Raw genomic sequence first — 16,094 nt, 5'->3', positions numbered from 1 at the left:
CTAGTGTAATATTCTCTAACTCAGGTGATATTTATATTTATATTATTCATACTTCTCAAAATACTGTAAATATGTTCATAATCTGTAAATGTTTATTCAGACTAAACCCAACTGTGACCCCTTTTTTTTTACTTTTTATACTATTTTATTTTATTTTATTTTTTTATATATTTTATTCTTAGAATTTGTATTACTATGTTTCTTGTTGTATTTGTATTTGTATATGTGCACTGGAAGCTTCAGTACCAAGAAAAATTCCTTGTGGGTGCAAGCACACTTGGCAATAAAGCTCTTTCTGATTCTGATTCTGATTCTGAAGGCATCGTGCAGCTAAAAATAGGGCCAGAAATGACTATGACAATAATCTAAAAAAATCCTCTATTATAAAAGAAGATTGTTCAGTTCTATTAAGAAGATCATCTCCCTGATAATTACACAGCAACTACAGCGAGCGCTTGATCTCTATAATACAAGATCAGCCTGAGTTATTAAACATATCAGATTGCACTCATGCAATTTAAATGGAGAGACAGCATGTGATAATGATGGATCAGGTCCACGTTTGCTTTAAGTTGGTAGTAGAATCATACTCCGTGAAAAGCGGGGCGGGTTGTCGTTAACATCCGTCAGCGTGACCGTCACCGAAGTGGTGCCTGAGAGTCCACCCATTTGGCCAACCATGTCTTTGGCTTGGATTACCAGAAGATACTGGTCCCGTGCTTCTCGATCCATGTTGGGCAGAGCTGTCCTCACAATGCCTGCACAGAAAAGTTTGAACTGTTTTACTGAACGTCCTGTTGTCTAGTGTTGATTAAAATGTAAGAAATATGGGGGGTGTTGATGCATGAGATGTACTGTGTAATGATAACATCCTCCTGGCCTGAAAGAGCTGTGAAAAAGCATCTAGATTACAATATGGATCACTTCCCTTCTGTATTATAGGGATATGGAGTGTGCATCAATTAAAATAGGATTACCATTTAGTAATCTAAACAGCAAGGACCTTTTTCAGATTTGCTAGGCCATATCATAATGGATCACTCATCGATGAGTCAAATTCACTGAAGCCAGTGCAGGACTGTAAATCAATTTCCTCTCCAAGTCATTGTTAGTTTTGGAATTATTTATTGGCACACCAAGAGTGATTAAATAGTACCTACTTCCTTTTTGCATACAGAAAGCTATGATAAGTCCTAATCAATAACCACTGCTATTTGCCATATCTGGCTTCATTTTCCCCCGCATGTTGTGGTGGCGTCTCTAAAATTAGCTGTACACTTTAAAAGAAAAGGGAGAAAAAGTTTAATCAAGGTTTGTAATTTACCCAGTTGATTGAGTCCATATGTGGAAATGACCTCAGTTACAGCTAGAGTGCTGATTACATTAAGGATTTCATTCCCTGTATTCAGTTGCTAATGTGCGGCAGTAACTTCATCACAAGTCCCATCAACTTTTTTCTATCTTTAAGTCAGTCAATCAAAATAGTGGTCTCTTGACGTTTCCATATTTCCATTACAGGAACTGGTGGTTACCGCGTCAATGCCTTGAGAAGACTGCTTACTCAAGTTACAATGGAAAGGAAGGGTTTTTTTGTGTGTGTTTTTTAATTAATCTGATTTAAAATGCACACTATTTAGCTAAAGAGATTGACGGGTGAGAATGATGCTGCTGGATAAGCTTCAAATCTCAACATTTTAGTGTCTGAATATTTTACTGACAACATTGCAAAGAAATAAACATTTGTAAATTCTGCATACCTGTTTTTGGTTCCACTGAGAAATAGGGTTGTCCCTCAAGGATGCTGTACACAACTCTGGCACTGTTTCCATATGTGGGATCATCTGCGTCAGTTGCCTTAACCTCAACCACAGATGTGCCTGGAAAAAATTATCCACCTAATTTGGTCAAAATGTTACCAGACATAAACTGGATTCATAGGCATTGGGCCTCACTTGATTACAGAACTGAAATCTGATGCAGCCTATCACGAAAACATGAACGAGCTCAAATAAACCTATAAAGAAAAAATAGGATGCACGGATGTAGATCAGTGTCCATTGTTCTGATCCAGCAAGTCTTTTATGCCAAGGTTGCATTTATTTGTAAAAAACAAACATTTTAATATATTTAAAAATGTTATTTATTCCTGTGATGGCAAAGCTGAATTAAAACGTCTTGCTCTTGCATTCCTGAACCATCTGACACGCTGTCAGTTACAGAAACGAGGCATCTGCTGCAAAACGCATACATGAAGTTCATTAGAGCATTTTGTAATCACATTTGATAAGAGTCACAATGGCTTCCCCAGTGACAACTTTCATTTCAATTGTATGCCAATTTCCCCAGAAATTACAATTATGTTTTCTTGAACACATGGGATAGAAATACTGCGTTATCCGTAAATTATTTCCGTGATTGTTTTTCATATTTTTTTGCATAAATTAACAATGAAACTCGGATTGAAACATATCTTGCGTGGCTTCTGCAGTGTTTTTTTTATTTTTTTTATTCTTGTGCCTGTCTTGATTACAGAGTACTGAGCGGGTGTTGCCTCAGTTCTCATTACGCCATGCATTCTTGCAAAACAACAACTTTAAACACAAATCTGTATGTGGCCTGCACTTGCATCCCCTTATCTTATCATGACTTTCTGTTTTGTTTGTCTTTTCTTTGCACAATACAGGTTTTGGGTTTGTAAGATTTTGTTATGTTTATTTATTAGTAGTATTATTATTTAAAAGAAGGTTCTTATGCTCACCAAGACTGCAATTATTTGATCAGAAATACTGCAAAAAAAACATTACGATTGTGAAATATTAGTACAATTTAAAATAACAGTTTTCTATTTTAATATATTTTAAAATATAATTTATTCCTGTGGTGGCAAAGCTGAATTTTCAGCATCATTAATCCAGTCTGAGCCTGGGTTCTCCCAAGGTTTTTTTTTCTCCATTAGGTCACCTGATGGAGTTTTAGGACACCATTAGGTCACTTGATGGAGTTTTTTGGTTCCTTGCCACTGTTGCCTTTGGCTTGCTCAGTTGGGGATATTTTGGGGATATTTAATTTAATTTTATGAATCAATAAATTCCTCTTGAAACAAACTTTGTTGTATTATTTTTATTTAATACTGTGAAGCTGCTTTGATACAATCTGTATTGTGAAAAGCGCTATACAAATAAACTTGACTTGACTTGACTTCAGTGTCACATGATCCTTCAGAAATCATTCTAATATGCTGATTTGGTGCTCAAGAAACATTTCTTATCAATATTGAATACAGTTGGGCTGCTTAATCGTTTTGTGGAAATTGTGATACAGGATTAGAAAGATTATTTAACAGCATATTATTTGAAAAATAATTTTTGGTAACAAATGTACAAATCTTTACTGTTATTTTTGATCAATCCAATACCTCAGTGCTGCAGAATAAAAGTGTTAATTTCTTTCAAAATGATTAAAGGTGAAATAGATGATATACTTCAGTTACTATTATTTATCCTGTAGAACTGGAGCACAAAGGGAAGTTTAGTGCTGTTTTACTGTTATTTCCCAGATTTTTTATTTAAACTGTAAAATGGCTAATGGAAAGTGCCAGACCCTCATTTGAGCACAATTTACAGGCCCATTCCAAACTGCGGTGTTCCTCACGCAGATTATTCTTAAATGCGTTTGCTTGTAAAAAACTAGAGCAGACATTTGGGGACAGGCCCAGATGTTGTCATATTGGTAACCTAAGCATCTGGAGACACAGCCGAGTGTACAAAAATGCAGCACCATGGCAACACTTCACCGCAGGGACCAAGGCCAAATGAGTGTTACTCTTTATAAGATGGTGCGATGTGATTTAGTCTGTTATAGGTAACCTTGTACCTCTGCAGAATCACTTTAGATTCAACAGGCTGATACATTTATAGCCAGTTAAGGACATGGCATATGGTCAGCCCTTAAACACACATCATTCCAAAACCGTTATGTGTGAAAGTGATTGGAAGGGAGTATAAAGGCATATGTTGTGAATTTCCATTTGGCCTCATGCTGACGTCTGGCGTGAGGGAGAGGTGCCTGGGTTAGGTTGTGGTCCTCAAACTTGTGTAAAAAAAATAGAAATCTCCTGTTTCTTAATTACCAAATTAAATTAATCATTTTCTCGTTAATCAAATCCATTCATCACCGGTTGACTGCTAATGAATTTAAATGGATCTATAAAGCAGTCATTGAGGACAAGGGTCGCTTGCATTCACAGAGGCTAATGGCTTTGTTCACGCCGTTGGACAGACAGTGGCAGTCAGCATGTTAATTGCTCTTCTAAAAAAGCATGTCAATGTTTGCGTGATTGTCAGCTACTATGCTCTGCGTGGTCGAACTAACAAACAAGTGCCCTGTACCAGGGGCATTCATTATCCTCAGCTAACCCCCCATACCTAAACAAATACATGACACAATTACCAATAATCATCATTAAATTGGATGCACCAATAAACCCTGGCTGATATGATAAGCTGATACTTATCTTAAAAATTTATTACAGATAAATGGTTGTTATTTTTGTATTTTGTAAAAAAAAAAAAAAAAATGTGATCAATCATAAATTTAGGCTTGGCAACATTATAATGTACAGTAGGAAAAATGGATATTCATTTTGAAATTTGCTAAAGATAAATTTAACAGTTATCGTTATTTTATTATTAGTGTTTTAAAAATGTATTTTTACATTTACATTACCTTAGAGGAAATGAGCATGCAAAATCAAACCAATCAGTAGGAATACATCATTTAGTTGTATATCCATCTTTAGTTTTGTATGAACAAATCCAAGGCACTTACCAACAGGAGACATTTCAGGAACTTGAGCATTGTAAGGGCCATCCAGGAACTTGGGCTCATTGTCGTTAATATCCTGCACTTTGATAACAAACTCTGACTCTGGTTCGACTGGCAGGCTAGTGGCGCGGTCTTGGGCCTGAGCTCGCAGCGTGTAGTAGGCCTGTTCCTCTCTGTCCAGGCGCTTCGTGGCATGTATGTCACCTGTGTTCTCATCGATGGTGAAAATGGAGGTTGCACCTTCACCTCTGAGCACGTATTTCACTTTGCCCTCACCTTTGTCCACATCAGAATGAAGCTACAGGGTAAGATGAAAGGAGAAAACAGTTGTTCATATCTATCATCATCGTAACGGTTGTCTAGTTAGCATAGTAATGAATAATGACATTAATTCTGTTTACTCATGTGAAAGTACTTCTGCAGTGGTTTAAATAATAAATGGGGATAAACCATCTCCAGCAGAGAAGAGAACGGACTCAATAAATGTCATAACTCAAGTTATTCAACCTCATAAATCTCAAAACACATGGATGGATGAAAAAAAAATTAAATCTATCTTTCTTGTTATACAGAATATGGCTTGAGGTGCTGTTGCTATGAGTTACCTTTCCAACGAAGAAAGAAACAGGAACAACAGTGAGGGAATCTCACAGTTATTTGAGGTCAGTCGCTCTGTCCTAAATGTTTGGTCAGATTTATGAGTGTACAGTTGTTTTGCGAGAAGCATGACAATTATACATGGTTTGTTGTTTTATATTTACCATTGTGCTTAAATAGTGCCAACAATGCACATCCGTAATAAACCATAAACCAATTTAATTCAGTCCAGAAATCCTTATTATGAGCCTTTTTCTCATGCCGTTACCATTTTATGGAAACTGACTTGGTATTTCTGTCACCAGCAGTGAATTTTATTTACTTGTTTATTTCTTGAAAGACTTTATTTTGCTCCCTTGGGGATTATAAGCCAAGTCCTTAGCTTTCCCTTCCTTTGCTTTTCTTTCCTTTATATAAATCTAACATTTTTGGACTTCAAATCCACATTTCACAATACACTGCCTTTCACTGCTGAACAATACTTTCATGTACAGGATCTTGCTGGTTTGAAAAGACAACTTGTTTGCTTCAATTAAGCTGTCCTGTCATATCATAAGTCTTTATGATGCTGTTTCTCACAGACATACTCAGAATGATTGGCTGGTGTGTCATAGTTGCATTACTTTCATGGGACAAAGTGAATGAACGACTGTATTTGGGTAGAAGGCATGCAGTGTCCTGTGGTGTGACATGCTATAATTCATCTAAAACCATTATTTTAATGATTTTATATTATGCATGCAGTTTATGACCACATTTGAACTGAGACTCTATATGGAATTGTACTTTTAATACATTTTTCACACCACAGGACTGCAAAAAGGAAAAAAAGCTCCCATCTAGTCACATCTGGTTTAGGTTGCAGTTTACTTGCCAATAATATAGCGCTGCTCCACATATGATGTGAGTTAATCAAAAATTACAATGGTTTCAGTGCAGAAACCGAGTGTGCTAATGACATTTGAGGCTAATTAATCAAAGTAAATGTGTGTTTGGATGTCAGTGCTGGCAATTCTCCAAGGCCAACTCCAGTCTGATGACTGTTGTGTGGCTCGGCTCTGCATTTCTTTTTTCAAATGTTTATTCTGACCATAATTCACCGTGATGATGACTGCAGATCATTAGATTGTGTGTGCTCAGCTGTATCGCTCCAGCTCACAAACTCATCTAAAACAATTACAATAAATGTATATATCTTTTCATCTGAATAAAGCTGTCAAACGTATTATCATTCTCAGAAGTTCAAAAAGTTTTTAGTAAAGTGGTTGCTAAAAATGGTTTACTGCCTTTTAACTTTATCCAAAAACAATGCAATATACATTTTTGGTTCTTTTTCCAACAGTTTAGCTGATAAAGAATGTATTTTGGCTACCATGTATGTATTGATGGTATAACATCTTCTTATAATGCTTGCCCCAAGGGGGTTCCACAAGGTTCTATTTTAGGACCAATTCTATTTTCACTTTATATCAATGACTTTCCTGGAGTATGTAAAGATGTAAATGTTCAGATGTATGCAGATGATGTAGTAATTTTTACCCATGCTAAGCATTTTGAAAAAGCCTCGATTACTTTGACTTCTGCTATGACCAATATACAGGATTGGCTTACCAGGACAGGTTTAGTATTGAACACACAAAAAACCTGTGTGTATGATGTTTTCAAAACAGTTAGTAGAGTTGACACATTCAAATGTATTTCTGAGAGGGGAGGAGCTTGAAGTTGTTAAAGAGTTTACGTATCTTGGGGTTACTTTGGATTATACTCTTACTTTTAAAAGCTTTGTAAAAAAGTTGTCTAATATTGTAAAATTTAATTTAAAGAATTGTAAGTACTTTAGGCCATTCTTCTTGACAGTTGGTGCTGCAAGGTTGTATTTATATTCAAAGATTTTTTCACATATCCAGTATTGTTTCAATAGTTGGTCATTCACAGGTGACACAACTCTAAAGTTAATAGGAACACTGTATAAGAAGGCGATAAAAGTGTTGGATAAAAAAACCTTCTCATTTCTTCACTGTAAAATTCAACAAAAAAACCCCCATTATTTATTGAGTTTTGAAAATTTTCAACATTTCAATTATGCATGTTTTATTTATAAGGTATGGCCTTGCCCCACCTCCGTTGAAATAATTTATAAAACAGAGGACAGATTGTGGTATTGGTACCAGGTCTGTCATTAGAAGAGATTGTGAAGTACCATATAGGCGAACATCTTTTGGTCAGAAAGTATTATCTGTGATAGGGAGCAAATATTATAATAGTTTACCGCAGTCAATAAGACAATGTTCTACTTATCACACTTTTAAAGAACATCTACAGAAGTGGCTTATGACAAATCAGGTTTTGGGTATTGTTTTTTTGTAGTGTTGTGTGCTGAGTATTTGTTTTTATGTGTACCTGCCTAGGGACTGCGGATGTAAATTAGCAATGTTGCTATAATCCGGCTTGTTTACATTGTGTATTTAGTGCAAATGTTCATTAACATGCTTTGTCCCTATCAAATAAAAACAAACTGAACTGAAACATTTTATTCAAGAATCCTGAAAAAAAAAATTTATATCATGGTTTCCACAAAAGTTGACACAACTGCACAACTGTGTTGATGATAGTGATTAATGATAATAAAAAAAAATTCTTGAGCAGAAAATCAGCATATCAGAATGATTTCTGAAGGATCATGTGACAGTGAATTTCAGCTTTGTCATAACAGGAATACCATTTTAAAATATATTAAAATAGAAATCAATTATTGTTGTGATATTTCACAATATTACTGTTTATATATATATATATATATATATATATATATATATATATATATATATATGTGTGTGTGTGTGTGTATATATATATATATTACAGACCCTAAACCTTGGAATGGTAGTGTATATGCCAGTGTACTCCTAAAAGTTTCTTTTTAGGCACATACTCATTTAAAATTCTGGGGAAAAAGAGCACAAATAAGAATAAATAAAATAATTGATGACTCATTTCTGCACTACACAGATTTTTGTCCAATCAAATGTAATTGAACCTCACCTTAATATCAAAAGCAACCAACTACCATGAAGCAAATCATGGGTCATGGCTATGACGGAACTAAAATCAATTAGGCTTTTAAAAAAAAAGAAGAAGAAAACAAATCCTTCAAAACCTTCAATATGACCTGCCCAGTCTTCCTGTTTAAATAGGATATATGGCAACACAGGAAATATAAACAACATAAAGACAATATTGGAATATCTGTGCCAAGTATTTCAATCAATTTTATCAGCTCTCTGAGCATAGCTCATTGTATACAGTGGGGAGAAAAAGTATGTGATACACTGCCGATTTTGCAGGTTTTCCTACTTACAAAGCATGTAGAGGTCTGTAATTTTTATCATAGGTACACTTCAACTGTGAGAGACGGAATTTAAAACAAAAATCCAGAAAATCACATTGTATGATTTTTAAATAATGCATTTTATTGCATGACATAAGTATTTGATCACCTACCAACCAGTAAGAATTCTGGCTCTCACAGACCTGTTAGTTTTTCTCTAAGAAGCCCTCCTGTTCTCCACTCATTACCTGTATTAACTGCATCTGTTTGAACTCGTTACCTGTATAAAGGACCTGTCCACACACTCAATCAAACAGACTCCAACCTCTCCACAATGGCCAAGACCAGAGAGCTGTGTAATGACATCAGGGATAAAATTGTAGACCTGCACAAGGCTGGTATGGGCTACAGGACAATAGGCAAGCAGCTTGGTGAGAAGGCAACAACAGTACTGTTGGCGCAATTATTAGAAAATGGAAGAAGTTCAAGATGACGGTCAATCTCCCTCGGTCTGGGGTGCCATGCAAGATCTCACCTCGTGGGGCATCATTGATCATGAGGAAGGAGAGGGATCAGCCCAGAACTACACGGCAGGACCTGGTCAATGACCTGAAGAGAGCTGGGACCACAGTCTCAAAGAAAACTGGATTAAAATCCTGCAGCGCACGCAAGGTCCCCCTGCTCAAGCCAGCGCATGTCCAGGCCCGTCTGAAGTTTGCCAATGACCATCTGGATGATCCAGAGGAGGAATGGGAGAAGGTGTCTGTGGTCTGATGAGACAAAAAATAGAGCTTTTTGGTCTAAACTCCACTCGCCGTATTTGGAGGAAGAAGAAGGATGAGTACAACCCCAAGAACACCATCCCAACCGTGAAGCATGGAGGTGGAAACATCATTCTTTGGGGACGCTTTTCTGCAAAGGGGACAGGACGGCTGCACCGTATTGAGGGGAGGATGGATGGGGCCATGTATCACGAGATCTTGGCCAACAACCTCCTTCCCTCAGTAAGAGCATTGAAGATGGCTCGTGGCTGGGTCTTCCAGCATGACAACGACCCGAAACACACAGCCAGGGCAACTAAGGAGTGACTCCGTAAGAAGCATCTCAAGGTCCTGGAGTGGCCTAGGCAGTCTCCAGACCTGAACCCAATTGAAAATCTTTGGAGGGAGCTGAAAGTCCGTATTGCCCAGCGACAGCCCCGAAACTTGAAGGATCTAGAGAAGGTCTGTATGGAGGAGTGGGCAAAAATTCCTGCTGCAGTGTGTGAAAACCTGGTCAAGAACTACAGGAAACGTATGATCTCTGTGAGTGCAAACAAAGGTTTCTGTACCAAATATTAAGTTCTGTTTTTTTGATGTATCAAATACTTATGTCATGCAATAAAATGCAAATTAATTACTTAAAAATCATACAATGTGATTTTCTGGATTTTTGTTTAAGATTCCGTCACTCACAGTTGAAGAGTACCTATGATAAAAATTACAGACCTCTACATGCTTTGTAAGTTGGAAAGCCTGCAAAATCGGCAGAGTATCAAATACTTGTTCTCCTCACGGTATGTTTGTGTGTGTGTGTGCGCGTGTGTGTGTGTGTGTGTGTGTGTGTGCGTGTGCGTGTGTGTGTGTGCGTGTGTGTGTGTGTGTGTGTGTGTGTGTGTGTGTGTGTGTGTGTGTGTGTGTGTGTGTGTGTGAATAAGAGGAAAACATGTTAATCACACTCCTATGCAGGAATGCAATGCTGGGGTCGCTTCTTGACATAGTCCTCTATCACTCGACCATTGGCTCTTTTTCAGAGAAAGAGAAAGAGATAAAGAACCAAGGAGTGACAAAAGGTGCACATTAATGGGCTGCTGAGAACAAGAACAAGAACAAGAACAAGAAGCTAAAACATGAACGAGAGTAAGGAAGAACTGAGCCTGAAGAAAACTATACTGGAGGGTGAAGTCTTGGGATGAGTGCTCACCTTTTCTCTCTCAGCCTTTAGTAAGACCTGCCGGCAATATCACCACCCCTAAAAAACTATTCGGCTGAGTCATGCCATGTCTGACTCTGTAAATAAGCAATGTGGGTTGTTGTTGACGTGGATGATAGCACAACGTAACGTTTCCTTCATCTGGACCGGGACCAGTCTCACGCTGCCAACGCATTCCACCACAATAAAGAAGATAAATGAAGAGTGTCATTACATCCCTGTCATCTGTCTCTGGCAAACCAGCGAGCCCAATTACGTTGTGAGATTACAAACGCTGCCTGTTTTACACACAGCTAATTTATGTTCATCTGTCTCCTTCTTGGATCCTGCAGGGGTGCCCTTAATATGATGCTCCCTCTCTTAGCCACTCTCACTCACTCCAAATACGGAAAGATTATGGATGTGGCAAATGTGGAAGTGTCTTGCCTGCCAGCGCACATCAGTTACTTTCCTCACAATCTCACATAATGAGTGACTTTCAATCTGAAACGAACTTCATAATCAATAACACAATTGATATGGGTGTTGTTGCTGGAGTGATCGGCACTGGCGAGGCGTTTAGTGTAATTTCTTCATATAGCGATTCAGAAGCTGTGACTAAAATTGCACAGCAAGATATATTACAGATGGTGCCTCCTTTAATTAACTACATCTACTCAATCAAAACAATGAACATGCCTCTTGTCTTGCGAATTAAGCACTGCAAAATAAGTGGCATCATATAGATGTGTAGAAATTGCTTAGTTTTACATTCACACAGGACAATTAAGGTGATACAGTACGTTTATATTATTTTTTTTAAATGTCTATTTCAAATAAAAGTGGCTTTCAAGGTTTCCACAAAAAATATTAAGCAGAACAACTGTTTTCAACTTGAGCAGCAAATCGGCATGTTAGAATGATTTCTAAAGGATCATGTGACACTGAAGACTGGAGTAATGATGCTGAAAAATTCAGCGTTGACATCACAGGAATAAAGTAGAAAACAGTATTTTATTTTTTTTATTTTTTTTATAAATGCAGCATTGGTGAGCATAAGAAACTTCTCATAAAAAAAACTTACTGACCCCAAACTTTATGAGCAGTATGAACTATATTGAGACAAAAGCATATTTATCATGCTTTATATGATCTTTTGGCAATAAATATAGTAGACTCATACTAAATAATCTATTAAGAGAATTAAAGTATATACATTTTTCACCACAGAGCAGTTATAGTATTTAGGCTACCCACAGTCACAAAACAACAATGCTTATTATTTATCATAAGAAATATCACAGTATCACAGACCATAATTAGACAACTTTTTCTAAATTATGAAAATTTTTGATGTAAAAATCATACTAACATTATAAGTGAACCCTTAAGGAAACATTACAAAATAATAATAAAAAAAATGCAGTTCTTGGCCCCTTTTAATACTGCTGAGAATGTCAGCGTTGTTTGATTTGGACTTAAAAACTTAAATCATTTGTGACCCTGGACCACAAAACCAGTCATAAGTCGCATGGGTATATTTGTGGCAATAGCCAACAATGCATTGTATGGGTCAAAATTATCGATTTTTCTTTTATGCCAAAAATTATTAGGATATTAAGTAAAGATCATGTTCTAAGAAGATTTCTTGTAAGTTTCCTACCTTAAATATATCAAAAATGTATTTGCCTTTTGTCTGTTTGCCAACAGAAATGGACAACTTTAAAGGCAATTTTCTCAATATTTCGTTTTTTTGCACCCTCAGATTCCAGGTTTTCAAATAGTTGTATCTCGTCCAAATATTGTCCTATCCTAACAAACCACACATCAATAGAAAGCTTATTTATTCAGCTTTCAGATTATTACTTCTCAATAAATTGAAACACTTCTCACTGGATGTCGCAGCACAGTTTAATACCTGTTGTGTGATCGATCTGCAAGTAAATTAATCTGCTCTGAGCTTGCGATGCGCTGTCTGTTAGGCCGAGCTTATAAATGGTTTGTGCCGCACAATTCAAACAAGTTGCGCTATTTCTTTCCGCTTTTGGAGCATTTGCAGTTTGATGTTTCTTATTTGCCATACGAATGTCAGCCCATAATCTAAGAGAGTTGGGCAACTTAATTTGTAGCTGAACCAGTGGGTCCTCAAACAAAACTTAATTGCAAGGAAAAAGTTCACAAAATGCAAACATTTATTCACAGTCAGGAGCCCTATTTACATATGCTTTGCATGTGCCTGTTCACCTTTATTTTAGAGTAAAGCATTTCTCATCTCTTCTTGTCTCAAAATAACAGCTCACATCCTTTGCATCTCTTGGCAGACAAATGCAAGTGGCATGCTGTTTTTTGCGCTTAATGTTTTGATGGTAAATCCAAGGTGACAAAGATATGAATAAAACAGGGAAGTGGCATTTTCCCATCCTGAGCCATTACCTACTGTAGCAACAGCTTTTCACCTAAACTCAAAGTGGTACTCATGTTGATGACGCTTTTTAAAGAGACAAAATTAGCTCAATATGATTTTTTTCATTATAATAAAGCAGGAATGGGATCCAATATTAAAGAAAGAAACTAAAAATGAAGCATCCACCAACAAAACATTATGAAACAAAATAGATTATGACATTTTAATGCGTCTAATCAGTTAGACTTAAATTCTTTAGCTTTAGAATAGTGGTGCTAATGAAGCACGAAAGCTAATTGCAATAATGCTAACCAGCAGCCATGTGGAAAACGTATTATGTTAGATGATTCTTAAACAAACTAGATGCTGAGTCACTGTGCTAACCTCGATGTGTGGGAGTTTCTTGTTCTGTTCATCAGCCTGAAACAAGAGCGCAGTCATCCTCAAAGACCAATGCTAATCATGCTATCACTGCAAAAATAGGTTACCCTCTCCTTTAGGAAATGACAGAAAGAATGAAGGCTGTTTGATCCAGTACTTGAAGCTAATACGACTAGAAACGTGAACATGAAGAAGGCCTACTGTTGCCATTCAGAGTTATTTTATGATAATTTACAACAGGTCTTGCATAATACCATTGTCTTACTGTGGTGTTTATCAACTTGAAGAATTAAAATATATATATATCTTTTTTTCAATTACATATGTAATTGTAAGTACTTTTTTAAAACAATTACAAATTATAAATTAAATAAAAACAATTGAATGTTATAAGTTAATTATATAAGCTAATATAGCAGATCAAAACATAAAAGCAAGTGGAAGATAATGAAGAGAAACAATAACAAAAACATATTACATGCAATAAACAAAGAGTGCTTGAGTCCGAATGTGATTTTTCTCTTTCTGATCTTTACTGTTATTTGATTATTAGGCTACTGATGACATCATAGACAGCAGGAGATCTAATAAGCTGCATCCACACTAATACACATCTTTAACCATTTAAACGAGCACTCTTCACAAAGCGCAAGAGCATTTGAAATTGAAAGCAGCCTTCTGTCAGTGAGTTTCATATTTTTAAATATAAGCCCACTGCATTCCAAACGACATAATTGATGCCTTCATAGAGCATTTGTAATAAAAATACCGGCGGGCGAGACTGCACACGTATACAAGTTTTATATGCAAGCGTAACAAAGCAAAGCGTGTGTTTCTCACAGTGCATATCTTATGTAATGAAGCCAGCGAATGTTGTTGTAATTCATTTCAACCTTTCAGAACTTTCTGAAGGATTATTTTATGGATGGTTCGAGTGGTGTTCTGAGTAATTGGAAGCAAGCAGAATACGGGTGTTTCTAAAGCACACGCAGCGACACCGCGAATCTGGTTAAAAACTAAGCTCAGAATCGATTCTGAAATTCTCAGAATCGATCCAGAATCATTGGAGAGAGAATGGCAATGCATCGATTTTTTTCTCCCAGCGCTAATAAGGAATGTTATTTTTTAGTCCAATGATCCTGTATCTCCTTAGCATCTCACTATTGCACCTGTGGGAGGGGCCAAAAATGCAATGATGTAGAAAGGCTAGGGGTCCTATCTTGCACCCAGTGCAATTGACTTTGTACACCGACGCATGTATCATTCCTATTTTGCACCCGCGCAAAGCGGACTTTTCCCTCCACAGAAGCACGTCGGTTAACTAAGAAATACACTTGCGCTCCCGGGGGCGGTTCAGCGCAAAGAGGAGGCGTGTTCCGGCGCAAACGTTCCTTCATGCTATTTTGCAGGTTTAGAAAACAATACGCTGATTTCACGCAGCCGTTATTTTGAAATCGAAAGCGAGGCTCCGGTGGGAAGAAAACCGGAAGTGTCGCCTTTAATCACAGGAGAGTCGTGAATGTGATAGCGTATTGTTGTGTTTAATGATGTTGTGTCAATTCTAAAAATGTACAAACATTTCTTTCATACTTTAGACTATATACAGTGAAATTCGTTTATAAATAAAATATTTTTTTTATATATAATTCAGAATGTAAAAAACGAAGCAGGAATGAACTATATACATATCCTATATTGGATATTAACATCCAATAGTGTAAATCGCGGAGGCAGCTTCAGGTTGGTAATCCAAGGCATTGTTGTTTATCTTTACTTCCGGGGTTCTTCCCACCGGAGCCTCACTTTCGATTTCAAAATGGCGGCTGCGTGAAATCAGCGTATTGCGCCACTAACCAGGAAAAAAATAGTTTAAAGTCAGTGGCGCGTTGCGCATGTTATTCATATGCTATTTTAAGGGCGCATGCTTGGCCATAATCAATGTAGCGTGTGCACAACACGCACTTTGATTCTCTCATCTACACAGAAGCAGCAGTTTTCATTTTTGCAAATCATACATTAGATAGATAGATAGATAGATAGATAGATAGATAGATAGATAGATAGATAGATAGATAGATAGATAGATAGATAGATAGATAGAGAGATAGATAGATAGATAGATAGATAGACAGACAATTTATTATAAAAGCATACATCTAACTTACACATTACCCAAATTATCATACGCCTGTTTAACCGAAGTAAATTTGGGTGGGTTTCTCCATCCCCAATGTCCCTGATGAGAACGTCGGTCTCCTCGGCTGTGAACCGCTCCTGGCGTGCGCCTGGCAAATCCGCCGTTATAATAGGAATCCGCTTTAGAACAAGCGTGCCTGCTCTTAAAGGGAATGTGAGATGTCGCTCTGATTGGTTTATTTCACGTTACGCCCAAACCACACCTATGAATAATGAAGCTACTTCAGACCAACCCCTTTTAGATTTGCGCCGGGCGCAAGAGGCATTTATCCCGCCGGGAAAATAGCAACAGCGCCGGAGATCCGCCCACAAAGTTACTTGCGCTTTGCGCTTGAAACTTGCGTTTCAGATCGTTAAAATAGGGCCCTCGGTGTTGATCTGATTCAGTAGAGGCAATCTTTCGTCTCTGTCACC

The 16,094-nt window shown here is 37.1% G+C and overlaps 1 protein-coding gene across 3 annotated transcripts in view; it reads right to left on the bottom strand.

Moving 5' to 3' along the window:
• The window catches only part of cdh7a (cadherin 7a), a 58,380-nt gene that overhangs the window by 25,339 nt on the left and 16,947 nt on the right, over positions 1 to 16,094 (bottom strand). For all 3 annotated transcript variants that reach the window (XM_082172240.1, XM_082172242.1, XM_082172241.1), the window contains exons 3-5: positions 4,828 to 5,122; positions 1,758 to 1,877; positions 591 to 758 (exon numbers count right to left, since the gene is read on the bottom strand). In XM_082172240.1, the coding sequence (XP_082028366.1) occupies positions 591 to 758; positions 1,758 to 1,877; positions 4,828 to 5,122 (583 nt within the window). The remainder of the gene's footprint in view (positions 1 to 590; positions 759 to 1,757; positions 1,878 to 4,827; positions 5,123 to 16,094) is intronic.

This window comes from Leuciscus leuciscus (genome assembly GCF_965113295.1).
Source record: "Leuciscus leuciscus genome assembly, chromosome: 6".
NCBI lineage: Eukaryota > Metazoa > Chordata > Actinopteri > Cypriniformes > Leuciscidae > Leuciscus > Leuciscus leuciscus.
The sequence above is the reverse complement of the archived record's forward strand: the minus strand, read 5'-3'. Positions and strand labels throughout refer to the sequence as shown.